At 49.0% G+C, this 19,489-nt stretch overlaps 1 protein-coding gene across 1 annotated transcript; it reads left to right on the top strand.

Moving 5' to 3' along the window:
- Positions 1 to 181: 181 nt before the first annotated feature.
- lrrc41 (leucine rich repeat containing 41) lies at positions 182 to 17,810 on the top strand. The gene is made up of 12 exons (XM_072439204.1): positions 182 to 306; positions 5,394 to 5,480; positions 6,258 to 6,316; positions 8,698 to 8,983; positions 10,530 to 10,921; positions 10,970 to 11,174; positions 11,739 to 11,960; positions 12,042 to 12,209; positions 12,536 to 12,634; positions 13,582 to 13,710; positions 14,845 to 14,917; positions 17,458 to 17,810. The coding sequence occupies exons 1-12, from the start codon at positions 210 to 212 to the stop codon at positions 17,675 to 17,677; spliced, it is 2,037 nt and encodes a 678-aa protein (XP_072295305.1). The 5' UTR covers positions 182 to 209; the 3' UTR covers positions 17,678 to 17,810.
- The last annotated feature ends 1,679 nt before the right edge of the window (positions 17,811 to 19,489 follow it).

The following is a 19,489-nucleotide window of genomic DNA, read 5'->3' as shown; positions in this document are numbered from 1 at the left end:
CGTCCTCAGGCGCCGTCTCTTTCTGCAGCGTCTACAGTCCCAAGATGGCCGCCACAATTGTCACAGCAACAGAACTCAAGTCTGTCTAGCGTTAATTATACAGCATTGGGTAAAACCGAGACATCGCAAACTGCAGAAGAAGAGTTCATCCCGGTCCTCGGGTCCCCGCGCATTGTCCTCGTGCCTGAGCAGAAGGCGCTGTGGTGGACATGTCCGAGGACAGAGAGCCGCTCCTCGGCCTGAAGCTGCTGTGTTTCCGGGCCGTGAGGGACAACTTCAGCGCCGTGTCCGAGCACGCGGCCAAGGGTCAGTCACGCACCAGCCGCACCATGACCACAGCACTGTCCAGACACTCTTGAGGACAGATAGAGGTGTTTTTTGTTGTTGTGAAGTGTTAGAATTGTGTTATCATACATATTGTAATTTATGTGTACTTTATGTTAATGTATATTTTGTTGTTATATTTGATCACTTCCGGTTGTGACCACTTCCTGGTGTCTTGGCGGGATATAAATTGATTGCTGTTGAGCTCTGCACCTGATGGAAATAAATTGGAACAAAGAAGCTACAAGTGTGTGTTCTTTTCAGTAAAGATGTCTAACGAACCATGAAACGCAACAGGTTATGGGCCCAGGCGCGACACTCGAGGAAGATGGCAAAGGTTGGTCTTCAGCAGTGATGAAAATGACTACGAACTTTGGGAAGTAAATTTTCTCAGCCACATACGAATAATAGGGCTGAAAGACATTATCCTATCGACTGCTGAGCCTGATGCCGACCAAAACGCTGTGTGTTATGCGGAACTCATCCAATTTATTGATGACAAAAGTTTATCCTTGGTCATGCAGCTGATGACGGCAAAAAGGCCCTTAAAAATATTACGGGATCACTACGCCAGTCAGGGCAAGCCAAGAATCATTGCGCTGTACACGGAACTCACATCCCTACAAAAGAGACCAGAAGAACCTGTGACGGAATATATAATACGAACTGAAAAAGCAGTAACAGCGCTGAGAAGTGCAAATGAAGTCATAAGTGATGGCCTCATTATCGCCATGATTCTAAAGGGACTTCCAGAAGGGTACAAACCTTTTTCTATTCATACAGCCCAAAGCAAGGATGACATAACATTCACACAGTTTAAGAGCAACCTGCGCAGTTATGAAGAGATGGAGAGGTTTGAAAATAAACCAAAAGCAGACAATGTGATGAAAGTAAACATAACTTCAATCACATGTTATGGATGTGGGAAACGTGGGCACATCGCCAAAGACTGTCCTCATAAAACTGCCCAAAAGTGGAGTACTTATCACAGAAGTTCTACACACAGTGATGAGACATGCAGAAGGAAGAATTAAAAACGAAGATGATGCAAAACAGAACTGAAAAACAAGAAGAACAAACCTTTGTGTTCCAAGTCAGCAATAGACTAATATCCACTGACGTAATGAAAGAGAGACTAATGGTGGACTGTGGAGCCACATCACACATCATTACAGAGATGAATAAATTCAGGCAGTTTGACGAGACCTTCGACCCTGGAAAGCACTACATGGAACTCGCTGATGGATCCAGGACCAACAACGTGGCGCTGAAGAGGGGGGATGCCAGCGTCGCTCTTCAAGATGTTCAAGGCAAATGGACCACAGTCATGCTGAAGGATGCACTCTTCATCCCATCTTACCCGCAGAGCATATTCTCTGTGAAAGCAGCCACAGCCTAAGGAGCAGCGGTTGTCTTCAAGAAAGACCAGAATGAGCTCATCAACAAAGACTGGACTGTCTTCACCATCGAAGAATACAATAGGCTCTACTACCTAAAAACGGTAAACAATGACTCTTCATTTCATGACATAGGATCTTGTGACAATGTAAATCTGACATGTGATGTGAGAACATGGCACGAGATTTTAGGCCACTGCAATGTGAGTGATGTGTATAAATAACCTGCTGTTGTAGAGGGAATGAAAATTACTGGTAATACTAAATCAGAATGTAAGGTGTGCGCAGAAGGAAAATTCACAAATAACAAACAGAAAATGTGACCCAAAAGCAAGTGAGCCCTTAGAATTGGTGCATTCTGATTTAGCTGGCCCCATTGAGCCAAACGGCCACAGTGGTCATAAGTATGCCATTATATTTACAGATGACTTTTCAGGGCCAGTGTCGGTCTATTTCCTAAAATACAAAAGTGAAACCACAGTGGCAACAGAAATGTTTCTAGCTGACTGTGCACCTTACGGCCGTGTCAAGTGCATTAGATCAGATAATGGCACTGAATTCACGAGCAGCTCCTTTCAAACCCTACTAAGAGAAACGGGTATAAAACATGAAACATCTGCACCATATTCTCCTCTTCAGAACGGCACAGCGGAGAGACAATGGAGAACTTTGTTTGATATGGGAAGGTGCCTACTGTTGGAAAAGGGGTTACCTAAAGCACTGTGGCCCTATGTTACAATAATAGAACTAAAAGTACACCATATCAGATGCTTACAGGCAAAAGACCAGATCTCTCTAAACTCTGGATATTTGGATCTGAGTGTTACGCATACATCCATGATCACAAGAAGCTTGATCCCAGATGTGAAAAAGGAATATTTGTGGGCTACAGTATAAATAGCCCAGCATACCTAGTTTATATTCCATCCATCCACCCATTTTCTGCCGCTTATCCGGGGCCGGGTCGCGGGGGTAGCAGTCTGAGCAGGGACTCCCAGACTTCCTTCTCCCCAGACACTTCCTCCAACTCCTCCGGGGGGATCCCGAGGCGTTCCCAGGCCAGCCGAGAGACATAGTCTCCCCAGCGTGTCCTGGGTCTTCCCCGGGGCCTCTTCCCGGTGGGACATGCCCGAAAGACCTCCCGAGGGAGGCGCCCAGGAGGCATCCGGAACAGATGCCCGAGCCACCTCAGCTGGCTCCTCTCGACGTGGAGGAGCAGCGGCTCTACTCCGAGCTCCCCCCGTGTGGCCGAGCTCCTCACCATATCTCTAAGGGAGCGCCCAGCCACATGGCGGAGGAAACTCATTTCGACCGCTTGTATCCGCGATCTTGTTCTTTCGGTCACTACCCAAAGCTCATGACCATAGGTGAGGGTAGGAACGTAGACCGACCGGTAAACAGAGAGCTTTGCCTTTCGGCTCAGCTCCCTCTTTACCACAACGGTCCGATGCAGCGACTGCATCACTGCAGCCGCTGCACCGATCCGCCTGTCGATCTCACGCTCCATCCTTCCCTCACTCGTGAACAAGACCCCGAGATACTTGAACTCCTCCACTTGGGGCAAGGACTCCCCACCCACCTGAAGAGGGCAAGCCACCTTTTTCCGGTCGAGAACCATGGCCTCGGATTTGGAGGTGCTAATTCTCTTCCCAGCCGCTTCACACTCGGCTGCAAACTGTCCCAGTGCATGTTGCAGATCCGGGTTTGCTGGAGCCATCAGGACAACATCGTCTGCAAACAGCAGAGATGGAATCCTGTGGTCCCCAAACCGGACACCCTCCGACCCTCTAGACTGCGCCTAGAAATTCTGTCCATAAAAATTATGAACAGAACCGGTGACAAAGGGCAGCCCTGGCGGAGTCCAGCATGCCCTGGGAACAGGTCTGACTTACTGCCGGCAATGCGAACACAGCTCCTGCTCCGGTCATACAGGGACCGGACAGCCCTGAGCAAAGGGCCCCGGACCCTGTACTCCCGAAGCACCCCCCAAAGGACACCCGGAGGGACACGGTCGAAAGCCTTCTCCAGATCCACAAAGCACATGTGGACTGGTTGGGCAAACTCCCATGAACCCTCGTGCACCCGATGGAGGGTATAGAGCTGGTCCAGTGTTCCATAGTTTATATTCCACACAAGGGAAAAGTGTCAAAGCATAGACTGGTCAAGTTTATTAAAAATTACACATCTGAAAAAGTTGAACAACAAACACAGACTGAAGAAAGTGAGTCAGAATTACAACTGGACTATTACAAAGCACCTGTAAACGCTCCTGTAGGAGAATCACTACATGAAAGTGAGGAAAACGCCAATGAACCGGACTGTGATACAACAGACACAAAAGAGACTGAGGAGCAATGCCAACAAAGACGCTATCCAATGAGGGAAACAAAACCTCCGAAATACTTGGAGGATCACACATCAAACTGTAAAGATGAGCCTGCTGTAACCTATTTAAGTGTTTATTATTGTTACAGGGCAGCATGTATCCCACATGCTGCCCCCAAACCTTTAAAGAGGCCTTGATGGCACCAGAGGCTTCTAAGTGGGAACAAGCAATGGCAGAAAAGATGAACTCTCAAAAAAAACAAGGCATTTGAACTGACTACATTACCTGAAGGTAGAACCACTGTAGGTGGAAAATGGGTATATGCACTTAAAGAAAATGAGCAGGGAACATTTTTTAAAGCTAAATTTGTGGCAAAAAGATATAGCCAAACAGAAGGAATAGATTATCACAAAGCTTTTGCACCCACAGCAAATATCACTGCGGTGCGTGCTTTAATACAGATTAGCAACAATCCGGCCGAAACTGGTACAAACTTTTACATGACTATTTGGAACAAAACAGTTTTGAGAGAAACTCTTCTGATCATTGTGTGTACAGAAAATGTTCAGAAAATGAAACGGTACTTGTCATCAGTAATAGATGACTTAATAATTGGTGCTAGCAACCTGGATTTGCTAATGGCATTTAAAGAAGTAGGAAGAAGAAGTCCAAATTCAATATGAAAGACCTGGGCAAAATATCCTATTTTCTCGGGATACAGTTTGAACAGAAGGGGAATGAAATCAAAATGACTCAGAAAAAGTACATTGAGAAAATGCTTCAACGTTTTGGCCTGTCTGAGTGCAAACCCAGGTCCACACCTTGTCTTATTTATGCCATGACGAGCACTAGACCAGACATCGGCCAGGGGGCGGACCGCTGTCATCCGTTTTGGGACGTTTTTAACATTGCGGTCCCGCTTGGACTCCTGCCATGGATGAGAGGGAGGGGCCATCACAAAGATATGGCGGGATATTATTGACCTTCTAGATATTTCATATATTGTACTTCGCTGGCATCAATAAGGACATGTGGCTCCTCCCACCATGTATGACATCATCACATTCTAGAGTCTTAAACAACTAATTCGATATTTTTCCAAAACCGACCATCAAGATAAACTTTAGCAATTAAAACTGCAATTATGAAAAGAAGTTTAATGATCACAATCGGTGCTGAAACATATGATTGGATTTAGCAATGACTAAGGTAAGATCTAAACCAGACCTGTACAACAAGGCGTTAGTCCTGGACCTGGACTAGGACATAGACATGTCTCTGTGGTCACCAAACCCTGTGTATATCTGCTGTGCACTGCCCGAGTCTGTGTTCTTGCCCTGGTGTAGTTCTCCCACTCGTCCTTTTGGAGGAGCTGCAGCTTCACCTCACTGTGTATCAGCTGGACCATCTGCAACCGGCGCTCAACTGCAGAGGTAGGACCGCTTTTACCTCACTGTTCCTCACTGTGACTCTGTCCCTCACTGTGACTCTGTCCCTCACTGTCCCTCACTGTGACTCTGTCCCTCACTGTGACTCTGTCCCTCACTGTGACTCTGTCCCTCACTGTGACTCTGTCCCTCACTGTGACACTGTCCCTCACTGTGACTTTGTCCCTCACTGTGACTCTGTCCCTCACTGTGACTCTGTCCCTCACTGTGACTCTGTCCCGCACAGTCAGTGATTGAGGAGCAGAGGAACAAAGATCTTCCTGAGCACTTCCTGAAGCTGGTGTGTCGCGTGTGTGTCGCGGCGCGTGTGGCGTCATGAGTCATGTGCTTGTGTCATGAGTCATGTGCTTGTGTCATGAGTCATGTGCTTGTGTCATGAGTCATGTGCTTGTGTCATGAGTCATGTGCTTGTGTCATGAGTCATGTGCTTGTGTCATGAGTCATGTGCTTGTGTCATGAGTCATGTGCTTGTGTCATGAGTCATGTGCTTGTGTCATGAGTCATGTGCTTGTGTCATGAGTCATGTGCTTGTGTCATGAGTCATGTGCTTGTGTCATGAGTCATGTGCTTGTGTCATGAGTCATGTGCTTGTGTCATGAGTCATGTGCTTGTGTCATGAGTCATGAGTCATGAGTCTTGTGCCTGTGTCATGAGTCATGAGTCTTGTGCCTGTGTCATGAGTCTTGTGCCTGTGTCATGAGTCTTGTGCCTGTGTCATGAGTCTTGTGCCTGTGTCATGAGTCTTGTGCTTGTGTGTGGCAGGAGTGTCTACGCTCAGCGCCTGGAGGCGAATCCTGAGGCTCTTGCGGGGACCGTCTTCTGTAAGTCTAACACACTGTGACCCTCAGGGACGACAGAGGAGGCCTCATGCAGAAGCCCCACCTCTTCATGCAGAAGCCCCACCTCTTCATGCAGAAGCCCCGCCTCTTCATGCAGAAGCCCCGCCTCTACATGGGCGTTTGTTTGTTAGTGCGACGGATCGCATCAATAAACACACGTGTAGAGGCGGGGCTTCTGCATGAAGTTTTATGGGAGGCGGCCTCTTGGAAAGAACAGGAGGGAGGGCTGAGGGGGGGGCTGAGGGGTCGCTTGAGATCTCAAATCAGCTAAAAATCCTCTATTAAACTTTTAAGCTCAGGAATTTGAGACATTTTCAGAAAGGTCATATCACCCACTGCAAAGGTCATATGACTCCGCCCTCTCCCGTCCTGAAGCTCTTAGAACCTTCAGGATGTTCAGTCCTCAACATCCTGCGCAGGATGTTGAGGACTGAAGCGGGCCCAGAAGGTCTGGGGGCCACAGTTTGATGTTTTATCTCCATAAGATCCACAGTGACATGAGTCGACAACAGAAATCAACTTGACTTAAATATCATATTAGACTAAAAACAGAAAAAAGCACTAAAACCCACTCGACTAGTGCAAAGGTTTAGTCTTGGTCTAAACCAAGACTAAACTAACCAAATCTACCAGAAAAAACATGGATAATCTATGCAGGACTAAAGCAGGTCCAAAGCGGGTCCAAAGCGGGTCCAAAGCGGGTCCAAAGCGGGTCTAAAGCGGGTCTAAAGCGGGTCTAAAGTGGGTCTAAAGTGGGTCTAAAGTGGGTCTAAAGTGGGTCTAAAGTGGGTCTAAAGCGGCACTAAAGCGGGACTAAAGCGGGACATTTTCTCAGTTTTCCCTGTATAAATACATAAAATTAATAAATAAATAAATCCGCTTCACGTCTATTACAAATAGCCCAGACTGAGCATTGAAGCATTAAAGCCAAAGAGCAAATGTCCTGGGACGAGACTCCGGTCGTCTTCTCATAACCTGACATCACACACAGCGGCCTGACCAACGATGAAGCCCGTACACGCCGTCCTCCGGTGCCACGGTGAAGAAGCCCGTACACGCCGTCCCCCGGTGCCACGGTGAAGAAGCCCGTACACGCCGTCCCCCAGTGTCACGGCGATGAAGCCCGTATACGCCGTCCTCCGGTGCCGCGGTGAAGAAGCCCGTACACGCCGTCCCCCGGTGCCACGGTGAAGAAGCCCGTACACGCCGTCCCCCAGTGTCACGGCGATGAAGCCCGTACACTCCGTCCTCCGGTGCCACGGCGATGAAGCCCGTACACGCCGTCCCCCGGTGTCACGGCGATGAAGCTCGTACGCGCCGTCCCCCGGTGTCACGGCAATGAAGCCCGTACACGCCGTCCCCCGGTGTCACGGCGATGAAGCCCGTACACGCCGTCCTCCGGTGCCACGGCGATGAAGCCCGTACACGCCGTCCCCCGGTGTCACGGCGATGAAGCCCGTACACGCCGTCCCCCGGTGTCACGGCGATGAAGCCCGTACACGCCGTCCCCCGGTGTCATGGCGATGAAGCCCGTACACGCCGTCCTCCGGTGTCGTGTCAGGGCGATGAAGCCCGTACACGCCGTCCTCCGGTGTCACGGCGATGAAGCCCGTACACGCCGTCCCCCGGTGTCACGGCGATGAATCCCGTACACGCCGTCCCCCGGTGTCACGGCAATGAAGCCCGTACCCGCCGTCCTCCGGTGTCACGGCGATGAATCCCGTACACGCCGTCCCCCGGTGTCACGGCGATGAAGCCCGTACACGCCGTCCTCCGGTGCCACGGCGATGAAGCCCGTACACGCCGTCCCCCGGTGTCACGGCGATGAAGCCCGTACACGCCGTCCCCCGGTGTCACGGCGATGAAGCCCGTACACGCCGTCCCCCGGTGTCATGGCGATGAAGCCCGTACACGCCGTCCTCCGGTGTCGTGTCAGGGCGATGAAGCCCGTACACGCCGTCCTCCGGTGTCAGGGCGATGAAGCCCGTACACGCCGTCCCCCGGTGTCACGGCGATGAATCCCGTACACGCCGTCCCCCGGTGTCCCGGCAATGAAGCCCGTACCCGCCGTCCTCCGGTGTCACGGCGATGAATCCCGTACACGCCGTCCCCCGGTGTCACGGCGATGAAGCCCGTACACGCCGTCCCCCGGTGTCACGGCGATGAAGCCCGTACACGCCGTCCCCCGGTGTCACAGCGCGTAATGTTCCTCATTGTTGAGCTGACTTACACGTGTTACATTTACACCAAATCATCTGCAGCATCACGTTTGTGCTTGTGGGGTCTGGACTTGGGGCCTGCGGGCCCCTGTTGTACAGCGTCACATGGTATAATGCAGGGGTTCACACTGTGGTTTGTTGCAGGTGGTGGACGTGTCCCGTGAAGACGAGGCCAAGCTCCTGGTGATGAAGAGCCTGTTCTTCTCTGTCCTGTACAGTAACTCCAGGATTGGCTTCATAAAAAAAAACCTGTCCAGTCTGAACACCAGCTCGTTTCTTGGCGCGGCCGCCCGGTCCATTCCGGACTTTCTCTTAGTGAACCTTGACGCGCCGCTGCGGAGGCTGACGGAGGAGCTAAGGGAGGTGCTGGAGGTGCTGGAGAGGCACGTCAGCAGTGTGGGCGTGTCAAGCAGCCTGGATCCATCCAAAGGTTTGTCTCATCAACGTGTGCTCAGACATGATGCTGTACAAGGCACACAGACGAGGGGCCCTCTGGGGCCCTCTGGGCTTCTCTGTGTTGCCCATGTGGACCTGTACTTAACAGCTCATCCAAAGCTTTGTGTTTTGCCAAAACTTCCACTAGTTTTAATTTGAGAGCTGAGCATTAGACAAGAGACGACAGCTTCATGTCACTTTAGTTGTGGTACAGACTCATTACAGTGAGAGGCCCCCGACCCGAAGGCCCAACCGATTAGCCAGCCCACATTAGCCCGCACCAGCCCACATTAGCCCGCACCAGCCCACATTAGCCCGCCGCCTCTCCCCGCTCATGGGTTCCAGAGCCTGGCCAGTGTCTATAATGCAGGGTTAGGCTGCATTACTGCCCAGCGGCCTGTAGAGGCCACTATAAGACACTAGTGAGGGGAATTCATATAGTTGTGACACATTATATATTATATAGTTGTACGTTTATATTTTATTGGTCCATCTTTGATTGCCTTGATCACCCTGACGACACGCCACTGTTTGAGTCCAGAACATACTGTATTTCCATCTTTGTAATGGAAGAGCAAAGTGTTTTGCCTGGAATGAAACCGACTAGAACTTAGAGCTGATGTCAAGATCTAGATCTAGATCTATGGAAGGGCGCTCCTGTGAACAGTGGTGAACAGACAGATGCCATACTTCCTCCAGCATCATAAGCCATTTTTATGTATTTATTTTTAAAGGTTTTTTGGGCCGTAGATTGACAGGACAGTGTAGTATTAAATGGGGATGAGACTGAGGAATGACATGCAACAAACTGTTGAGACCCCACAACGCTGCCAGACGGCATACGTGCTATCACGTATGCCGTCTGGCACAACCATGAGTCACAACCATAAGCCATTTCAAAGAGGAACGTTTTAAGCCTGGTCTTATATGAAGAGACTGTGTCGGCCTCTTTAACATGGACAGGAGCTCTACCTCCTACTGTGCTTTTAGAGACTCTAGGCACCACCAGAAAGCTCTACCTCCTACTGTGCTTTTAGAGACTCTTGGCACCACCAGAAAGCTCTACCTCCTACTGTGCCTTTAGAGACTCTTGGCACCACCAGAAGGCCAGCATGTTGAGAGTGAAGAGCTCTGTTTGGATGAGTTGGTTCTGGAGCATCTTGGGGCCTCTTGCTGCAGCAGTGGAGCAGCTTTTAGGACGCGAGTCAACAATGAAACAAACACAATGTTTTACAATAAAATATATTGTAACTTTTTGTAAGTTTTCAGTTTTCTGTAACTAAACACATTTACTGCCTGTGAGAGTGGGATCCACGTATTGTATCTTCAAAGAATTCTAATTAGTGGCGTTTGGTCTAACATCACGTCAAGAGGAATTATAATGATATCTGACCTAATCAAATGTTCTCATTGTTTGGATTGTGTTGGAGGCGTCGGCTTCAGCCTTAAAGCTGAAAGATTAGAATCAGTCACTAATGTCAGAAAGAATATCATTGATTTAAATCTGACTTTGGTCCTTGTGGTTCTGGTTCCTGTTGAAGGGGAGAACCATGTGGCTCTGCTGGTGCTCCACAGGCTGCTGGACCATGGTCAGGTCAGGAAAGTGCAGCTCCAGGGCCGCTGCCCGCTCACTCTGGCCTGGATCCTGCACAGACGCGGCCCCGGGACCCTGGTCACGTCTGAGGAGAAGAACCAGACATCTCCCCTGTGCTGGGGCCCCTGGAGCTCCAGCGAGGAGGACCTGGGGCCCGCCTGCAAACGGCCCCGACTAGACCACAGGGGGCAGGACCACAGGGGGCAGGACCACAGGGGGCAGGACCACAGGGGGCAGGACCACAGGGGGCAGGACCACAGGGGGCAGGACCACAGGGAGGAGGACCACAGGGAGGAGGACCACAGGGAGGAGGACCACAGGGAGGAGGACCACAGGGAGGAGGACCACAGGGGGCAGGACCACAGGGGGCAGGACCACAGGGGGCAGGACCACAGGGAGGGCAGGGGACCGGGTAGCAGGGATGGGGGAGGTGTGGGTGAGTGTTCGGGTGGCAGGGTGTCACCTGAGGTGTGTCGCCGTGGTTACATCGACAGCCTGGAGCTGACGCAGTGCCTGGCAGACTCTCTGAGAGTTGTGGTCTGTGCCCTGCCCTCCTGGAGCTGCTTGAGGTCCCTCACTCTGCACAGCTATGGTAGGTAACAGCACCGTGGCATTGTGGGTATTAGTACTTTTGCGTCTCGCTCACTGGAGCAGAAGCAGCAGCACAATCATTATCAACATTTCTCTAGTGTTTTGTAGAAGTGCTGACTGTGCTGCTGTGTGTGACTGTGCTGCTGTGTGTGACTGTGCTGCTGTGTGTGACTGTGCTGCTGTGTGTGACTGTGCTGCTGTGTGTGACTGTGCTGCTGTGTGTGTGACTGTGCTGCTGTGTGTGTGACTGTGCTGCTGTGTGTGACTGTGCTGCTGTGTGTGACTGTGCTGCTGTGTGTGTGACTGTGCTGCTGTGTGTGTGACTGTGCTGGTGTGTGTGACTGTGCTGCTGTGTGTTTGACTGTGCTGCTGTGTGTGTGACTGTGCTGCTGTGTGTGTGACTGTGCTGGTGTGTGTGACTGTGCTGCTGTGTGTGTGACTGTGCTGCTGTGTGTGTGACTGTGCTGCTGTGTGTGTGACTGTGCTGCTGTGTGTGTGTGTGACTGTGCTGCTGTGTGTGTGACTGTGCTGCTGTGTGTGACTGCTGCTGTGTGTGACTGTGCAGTGCCGCTCACACAGTCTGCAGCGCTGGAAGTGAGAGGGGCTTTACAGAAGCAGAGCAGAGATCCAGCTGGAGGTGTGACTGAGCTCAGTGTCGGCATTCTCCCCTGTCCTCTTCTTCTGGAGCACCTGCTGGAGGCCTGTCCCCGGCTGCTGTCACTCTCTGCGGAGGTCCACTGCACCGCTGGGCCCTCGGGGGCCTGGGGCCCACCACCACACCACTGCCGTAAGTTCTGAAGCCTCTGCTCTGCAAAGCCCTGTGAGGACGGCCACACCAGCAGGTTCTCATCTCCTGTTTGTGCTGCAGAGCGTCCTCTCCTCCAGAAGCTGAGCGTGAGCCTGAACCGGCAGCCCACGCCCCCGGGCGTCCTGCCCTCACTGCTCCAGCGCTGCCCTCACCTCAGGTCACTGCAGGTGTGTGGACTCCGCCTGCAGAGTGGAGCACAGTACGGCAGGCTCCTCACCACTCTGACAGGTAACGATGCTCACTGGTCACATTCATCATGATGTGTGTTTATGCTGAGGTCATGGTGGAACTGGCCCTCAGGAGACACTGTCATGAGGGGAAACGTGTTCAGCCAAAATATAAGATAAGATATTCTTTTATTGTCCCACATGGGGAAATTTCATTGATGCAACGCAGGTAGATACAGAGGTGGATACAGAAGAAAAGAACAGATCACTTATAGTAAGTTTGAAAAACACTTTCAGTAGAAAATATACAACGTACAACAGCGATCTGAGCTCAATGAGGAGGCTACAGTCACTGTGGAGAAAGAGTGACACTGATGTGTGTTTCAGGGGCCTGTGGGGGCCTCAGCAGTCTGTCCCTGGAGGACATGAACCTGTCAGACTGTTTGGAGCAGATCCTTCAGCTGCTCAGCCGCTGCCAGCTGCAAGGTAAACGTCACTCGACCCTTTCATGTGTTCAGTTTTGGTCTAAAACACGTGTGAGCTGCAGACACTGCAGTTACATTAAGTTCTATTTATTGAACCTTTAGGACCTGGTGATGTTTTACATTTAATGAGCTTCAGTCCCATTTGGGCCGACTCTGACATTTACTGTTTTGAGACTGGTTTTCACCTTCATGTTACGGCTTCAACTCCTTTAAACTGACAACACCACGTCTTTTGAACAATGGCAATCCTGTGGTCAGGAGGGACCAGTATGGTCAGGAGGGACCAGTGGACTTCCAGAGGTCACTCCAGACTGAGGCTGAGCAGATGTTTCAGGTCGTTAGCAGAGGACGAGTAGACGAGGAAGAGCAGATGGACATGTCCTCAAACGTGTGTCTTTTAAGTGTAGAGGAGGATCAAAGCCCAGAACTTCTGTCCTCTTCAACATGTGACCACTGCAACATGTGACCACTGCAACATGTGACCACTGCAACATGTGACCACTGCAACATGTGACCACTGCAACATGTGACCACTGCAACATGTGACCTCTTCCTGCAACATGTGACCTCTTCCTGCAACATGTGACCTCTTCCTGCAACATGTGACCTCTGCAGCATGTGACCGCTGCAGCATGTGACCACTTTGAACTTTAACCCCTTTTTTTTCTTTGGATGACACCACCTCACTTTGTAATTTAATTCTCTATTATCCTGAGCTCATGCTGGTCCCGCCTCTCGCTGGTCCCGCCTCTCACTGGCTGTTTGTTTTTTTCGCTGTGTTCGATGTTTGTCAGTCTGACCAGTGAATTCTATTTGAGAATTCTGACCGGAGCTCCAGTCACTTTTGAATTATAGGCATTCTAGTACGTTGTGGTGAAAATAACCTGGACATGTTTGGACATTATGTACATTATGTACATTATGTGCTCAGTGCTGCTGTTTTCCCAGAGCTGAGCATGAAGGACTGTCGGCTGCTGGAGAACTGGAGCAACAAAGAGGAGAGTTTACAGCGGCTGACCACTGCTCTGGCCGCGCACCGGACTCTACACACGCTGAGCCTGGCACACAACCGCATCGGTAACAATCACCACACAACCAGACAACTGCATCGGTAACACTTGGGGACAAGACGAGGAGACGCGTTAGGCTCAGGAGTTTCAGACGAAACATTAAAAGTCCTATATTGTAAATGTCAATGTAAATCATCTGTACCAAAGCCTTCGGATTATGACGTGGGACTAGACACACACTCACTCCACTACTGCAGACACACACTCGCTCCACTACTGCAGACACACACTCGCTCCACTACTGCAGACACACACTCGCTCCACTACTGCAGACACACACTCGCTCCACTACTGCAGACACACACTCGCTCCACTACTGCAGACACACACTCGTTCCACTACTGCAGACGCACACTCGCTCCACTACTGCAGACACACACTCACTGCAGACACACACTCGCTTCACTACTGCAGACACACACTCACTGCAGACACACACTCACTGCAGACACACACTCACTGTAGACACACACTCACTGCAGACACACACTCACTGCAGACACACACTCGCTCCACTACTGCAGACACACACTCACTGCAGACACACACTCGCTCCACTACTGCAGACACACTCACTGCAGAGACACACTGTTTTTCCCACATAATCCCAAGAAACGAGGAGCAAGACATGAGCAAAAAACGACAACACAGGACAGATAATGCTACGGAAGATGAACAACTGTGGACCGGGGCCCCAACAGGGCTAACAAGGCTAACGGGGCTAACAGGGCTAAACAGGCTCAGCGCTCTTGAAAAGATCCTGGATTTGGAGTCCAGGTCCCGTAGAAAGAGACTCGTGGGAGTTCCAGACGGTGAAGAGGGGAACAACACGGAAAGTTTCCTCGAGAAGTTGATCCCAGAGCCGGACACAGAGGCCGACGCGAACGGCACGCGGAGGCCAAATTACAACTTACATTTGGATATTAAAAAAACAAAAACATTTGGACTTAATTTAATAAATGACTCTTGAAAGACTCTGGACTAAATGGGAGCCATTTGCTGTGACGTAATTTTATTTTTATTTAATGAATATCTAGACTTTGTTTTGCTCTCTGTGTCGTGTTCTCTGTGTTTACATTTTGTACTGCTCACTGCTCTGTGTCCACTCCGTGTCCACTCCGTGTCCACTCTGTGTCCACAGCCAGGCAGGTCCCAGTGCTGGCTCAGCTCTTCTCAGGAGCCTCCCACGGCGCTCTGCAGCGACTCGACCTCAGGTAACAAACTCTTCAACTCTTTTGATCCCAAAGATTTAGAGGTCAACTAAATACTATTGGGCACACACATATATAAATGATCTTTTACTAAACAAATAAAGAGCAAATGAGAATGAGGAGAAAGAACATAATCACTGCATATTTTTATTGAAGCTAAAGAAATAGTCTAGTCTGGACTATAATGCATGTGGATGGAGGGTACAGGGCGTGCATTAGGGTTCATCCCCCTCCAGAAGTCAGTCCTTAATTCTTCATTCATCGCTCCCTTAACCATTATTTGGTTTGGAATAAGTAGTGAACTCCTGTGTTTGCCTCGTGTGATGAATGACACGACCTTCCACAACATATGGTTTGTTTTTGATGTTCAGTGTTGTTCAAATGTGTCTTTAATAAAAATATCATGTATATTCTGTCAACATTTTTGATCACTTAATAGAGTTCAATATGCTGTTAATGTTTAAAGGATTCCACTTGTAAAACCTTCGATGCCTTTGAGTTGATTGTATTGATTTTTTACCATGAATAACCTTTACGTGGCCTTAAACTCTCCGGTCGAACATAACAAAGAAATGCAAGAACTACAAAAACAGGAAACCGATGAATGGATAACATAGAAACCGAACCCAAAATTTGTAATCGATCAAAAAGTGGAGGAAAGTCCATTCCTAATAAAGGGCCCCCGAATAAAGGGCCCCCGAGAGCTCCCCGGCCGCTCCTGGCTCCAATCCTCGAACGGTCCACCACACGCCCCTGCCGCCTTCTACATGTATTTTTCAATTTTTCCACAAATCCAACACTTTGGCACTCTTTGGCATGAGTGGATGTAATTAGACACAGTTTATGCACTAAAGCAGACGCCAACATAAGGTCTGTCAAAAACAAATCAATCACTATCATCAGTCTCTTCAAATCAACAGAAATGTCTCCTTTAACCCTGGAGGTCTCCTTTTAACCCCGGAGGTCTCCTTTTAACCCCGGAGGTCTCCTTTTAACCCCGGAGGTCTCCTTTAACCCCGGAGGTCTCCTTTTAACCCCGGAGGTCTCCTTTAACTCCGGAGGTCTCCTTTAACTCCGGAGGTCTCCTTTAACTCCGGAGGTCTCCTTTAACCCCGGAGGTCTCCTTTAACCCCGGAGGTCTCCTTTAACCCCGGAGGTCTCCTTTAACCCCGGAGGTCTCCTTTAACCCCGGAGGTCTCCTTTAACACTCGGGACATGTTCCTTCAAACCCTCGTTAAGAAGCCTCATTATCAGACCTTGTGGTTCATCAGCTGCTGGTCTTGGTTGCCATGGTGATGTGCTCTTTCTATTGTGATGGGAGGGGCCTCCTGAGCCATCAAGGAGCGCTGGGTATGTCTTGTCGCCGGAAGCTGCTTCATTTCCCTTCTAAAAGACGCCATTTTTGAACGGGTCGGCGGCTTCGTTTGTCTTGGTCCCGTCGTTTTACCAGGCTTTTGTTTTCCTTGTCCACTCGTCTCTTGTTTGTCTTTTCTGGGATCATGTGGGTCAAAGGATATTTTTAAAGCTAGTTTCTGCAGCAGCGGGTGTTTCCAGCCCGTCGCCAAACCCCGAAGCTCCTCTTGTTCTCTATGATATGGAATGACTTATCTTCTGTTTGATCTAAGGAGCTTTATGGCCTGTGACTAAAGCCACTTGCTTCTTTGGAGAGTTCACACTTGTTTACACTGTGATTAGCCTCTTAATGCTCTGAGTGAGTAATCTATGATACCGCTCTCACCTATGAGTGGTTTGGTGCTCTGGAGCTCACTCACACAGAGGAGCTTGTAGTTGAGCCACTGCTCCTCAACGCAGAGAAGAGCGTTCCAGCTTTGGTGGCTTGACCATCTGTTGTGCCTCCAAGTCGTGATGGTCGTATGGAAACACTGCTCCCCGAAACATGATTGACAGCACGTGACTCAGACGCTTCATGAACTGCTGTAGTTCACCAGGTTCATTGACTTTAAACCAACCACAGAACAAGTCTGTCTCAGACTTATGACTGAAGTCCCACAGGCCATAAAGGTCTTTGCAGGTTGGACCCGTGAAAATCAAGATGATTCGTAATTTTATGATGGTTACATCCTCATGAGTTTGTGCAACTTCCTCACAACGACACTACAGTGTGGTAAACCTGTCACACACGGTCACATGGTGCAGTGGTTAGCACTCTGGTTCTACAGATTAGACAAGGTGTGGGTATGTGTAGTTGTGTATTTATCAAGAATCTCTGTTCATTTCCCATGTTGCTGCGTTTCCAAAGTAAGAGAATAAAAGCGCACACAAGTAATTAAAATGTCCATGCTTGTATCAAATGTTTATTTTTCATATTATTCTAGAAACGTGTGGGTGTGAAAATGTGGGTGTGGCAGTGCTAAAAAAGTGTTTTAAACTGTCAAAGCCTCAACATTTGGTTCAAATGCTGTTTCATGAGGCTTCACTTGCCCGTCACTGCCTCCTGGGGGCCTCCTGCCTCCAAGGGGCGCTGGAGGGACGATGGTGAAGTGCACTCTTTCTAACGCTGTGTGATTCCACATTGTGTGCAGCTCCAACTTCATCCAGCCAGGAGAGCTGCTGGAGTTCTCCGAGAGGGTCAGAGCGCTCCGTCCAGGCCGAAGAATCGTTCTGGACCTGCGGACGAACCCAGGGGACCGGGACCCTCACACGTGGAGCGCAGCGGTCAGTAATCTGGTCTCCTGCTGTCGTCTGCTGCTGAAGAGCTGGACGTCTACAGACCCCATGGTGGACCACATCAGCAACATGTGACCTCAGCACTGCCCTGGACCGTGGTGGACCATATCAATACTTATTGACCAATAAGATGATAGATAGATAGATAGATAGATAGATAGATAGATAGATAGATAGATAGATAGATAGATAGATAGATAGATAGATAGATAGATAGATAGATAGATAGATAGATAGATAGATAGATAGATAGATAGATAGATAGATAGATAGATAGATAGATAGATAGATAGATATAGATATATATATATATATATATATATATATATATATATATATATATATATATATATATATATATATATATATATATATATATATATATATATATATATATATATATATATAGATATAGATATAGATATAGATATAGATATAGATATAGATATAGATATATAGATATAGATATAGATATAGATATAGATATAGATATAGATATAGATATAGATATAGATATATATATATATATATATATATATATATATATATATATATATATATATATATATATATATAAACCCTTTAAATGCAACACGTTTTCAGCCTCTGTATGTGACACCAGTCACATCAGAGACTCATTATCGTTACAGCTGATTTACCCAAATCTGTCAGACTAAAATGATGCCAAGATGATTGAATCTGTTCTTGAACCTGAAATAAAACAAAATGCTGTGCTCGTTTGTGACGCTGACGTCTCTGCAGTGTTGACCACTAACTGCGGTCAGTCTTCTGTAGGATCAGACCTGCAATCATTCTTCTGCAGGATAAGACCTGCGGTCAGTCTTCTGCAGGATCAGACCTGCAATCAGTCTTCTGCAGGATAAGACCTGCGGTCAGTCTTCTAGGATCAGACCTGCGGTCAGTCTTCTGTAGGACAAGACCTGCGGTCAGTCTTCTGTAGGACAAGACCTGCGGTCAGTCTTCAGTAGGATAACCCCTGCGGTCAGTCTTCTGTAGGATCAGACCTGCGGTCAGTCTTCTGTAGGATCAGACCTGGGCAGATCGGTGTCGGAGTTGAACCCGCAGCTGAACTGCAGGTAACGAGTTATTCACAGATTTAAAGGCGGCATGGACGATTTTTCGGCGATAGTCTTCTGTAGGATCAGACCTGGGCAGATCGGTGTCGGAGTTGAACCCGCAGCTGAACTGCAGGTAACGAGTTATTCACAGATTTAAAGGCGGCATGGACGATTTTTCGGCGATTTGAGAATGCAGGCGGAAGTGCGCATGCGCACTCCCCCGATACAACACACGTGCGTTTGTTTATTAGCGCAACGGATCGCATCGCATCGCTCGTCTCCCGTAGATTTCTGTCCACTTCTGCGTCAGCTCGAACTGTCTTTCTCCGTCTTCATTTTGCCCCGTACACTGAGGAAACTATATTATGATAGATCCATGCGCTTAGGCACGCGGAAACGTGGGGACGAGCCTGACGCTACTGCAGGTGAGTGATAGGTGCGTTTTATGATCGATACGTGGCAGGACAAATGATTTATCCACGCCACGAGGAAATATGATAAAAAATTTGCTGAAAAAAATCGTCCATACCACCTTCAACTTCTGCCTGGATTTTTGGGGGAGAAAATGAAGACGTACATTTATGACAATTTTTCTGGTTTTATGGCTCAAAACAAATGATAAAAGAATAAATCAAATATTGTGCTCTCAATGTTTTAGATGTACAGTATTGGTTTTAAAATTGAAAATCCGAATATTCTGTAACCTCCATCCCACCGTGGATACACATGCCACGGGGCCCCTCTGCACCGGGCTGACGGGCCCCTCCATCCCACCGTGGATACAGAAGCCACGGGGCCCCGGTTTAGA

This window comes from Eucyclogobius newberryi, unplaced genomic scaffold, assembly GCF_026437365.1.
Source record: "Eucyclogobius newberryi isolate DKJ021-1_F unplaced genomic scaffold, fEucNew1.0.hap1 SCAF_9, whole genome shotgun sequence".
Taxonomy (NCBI): Eukaryota; Metazoa; Chordata; class Actinopteri; order Gobiiformes; family Gobiidae; genus Eucyclogobius; species Eucyclogobius newberryi.
Note: the sequence above shows the minus strand (reverse complement) of the source record. Positions and strands in the feature narration are given on the sequence as shown.

Bases quoted from the DNA above. Each gene is read 5' to 3' on its own strand.
- lrrc41 (XM_072439204.1), top strand. From the start codon at position 210: ATGTCCGAGGACAGAGAGCCGCTCCTCGGCCTGAAGCTGCTGTGTTTC. The intron at 307-5,393 runs GTCAGTCACGCA...GCCCTGGTGTAG, and splicing joins GTCCGAGCACGCGGCCAAGG to TTCTCCCACTCGTCCTTTTG. The intron at 5,481-6,257 runs GTAGGACCGCTT...TGTGTGTGGCAG, and splicing joins ACCGGCGCTCAACTGCAGAG to GAGTGTCTACGCTCAGCGCC.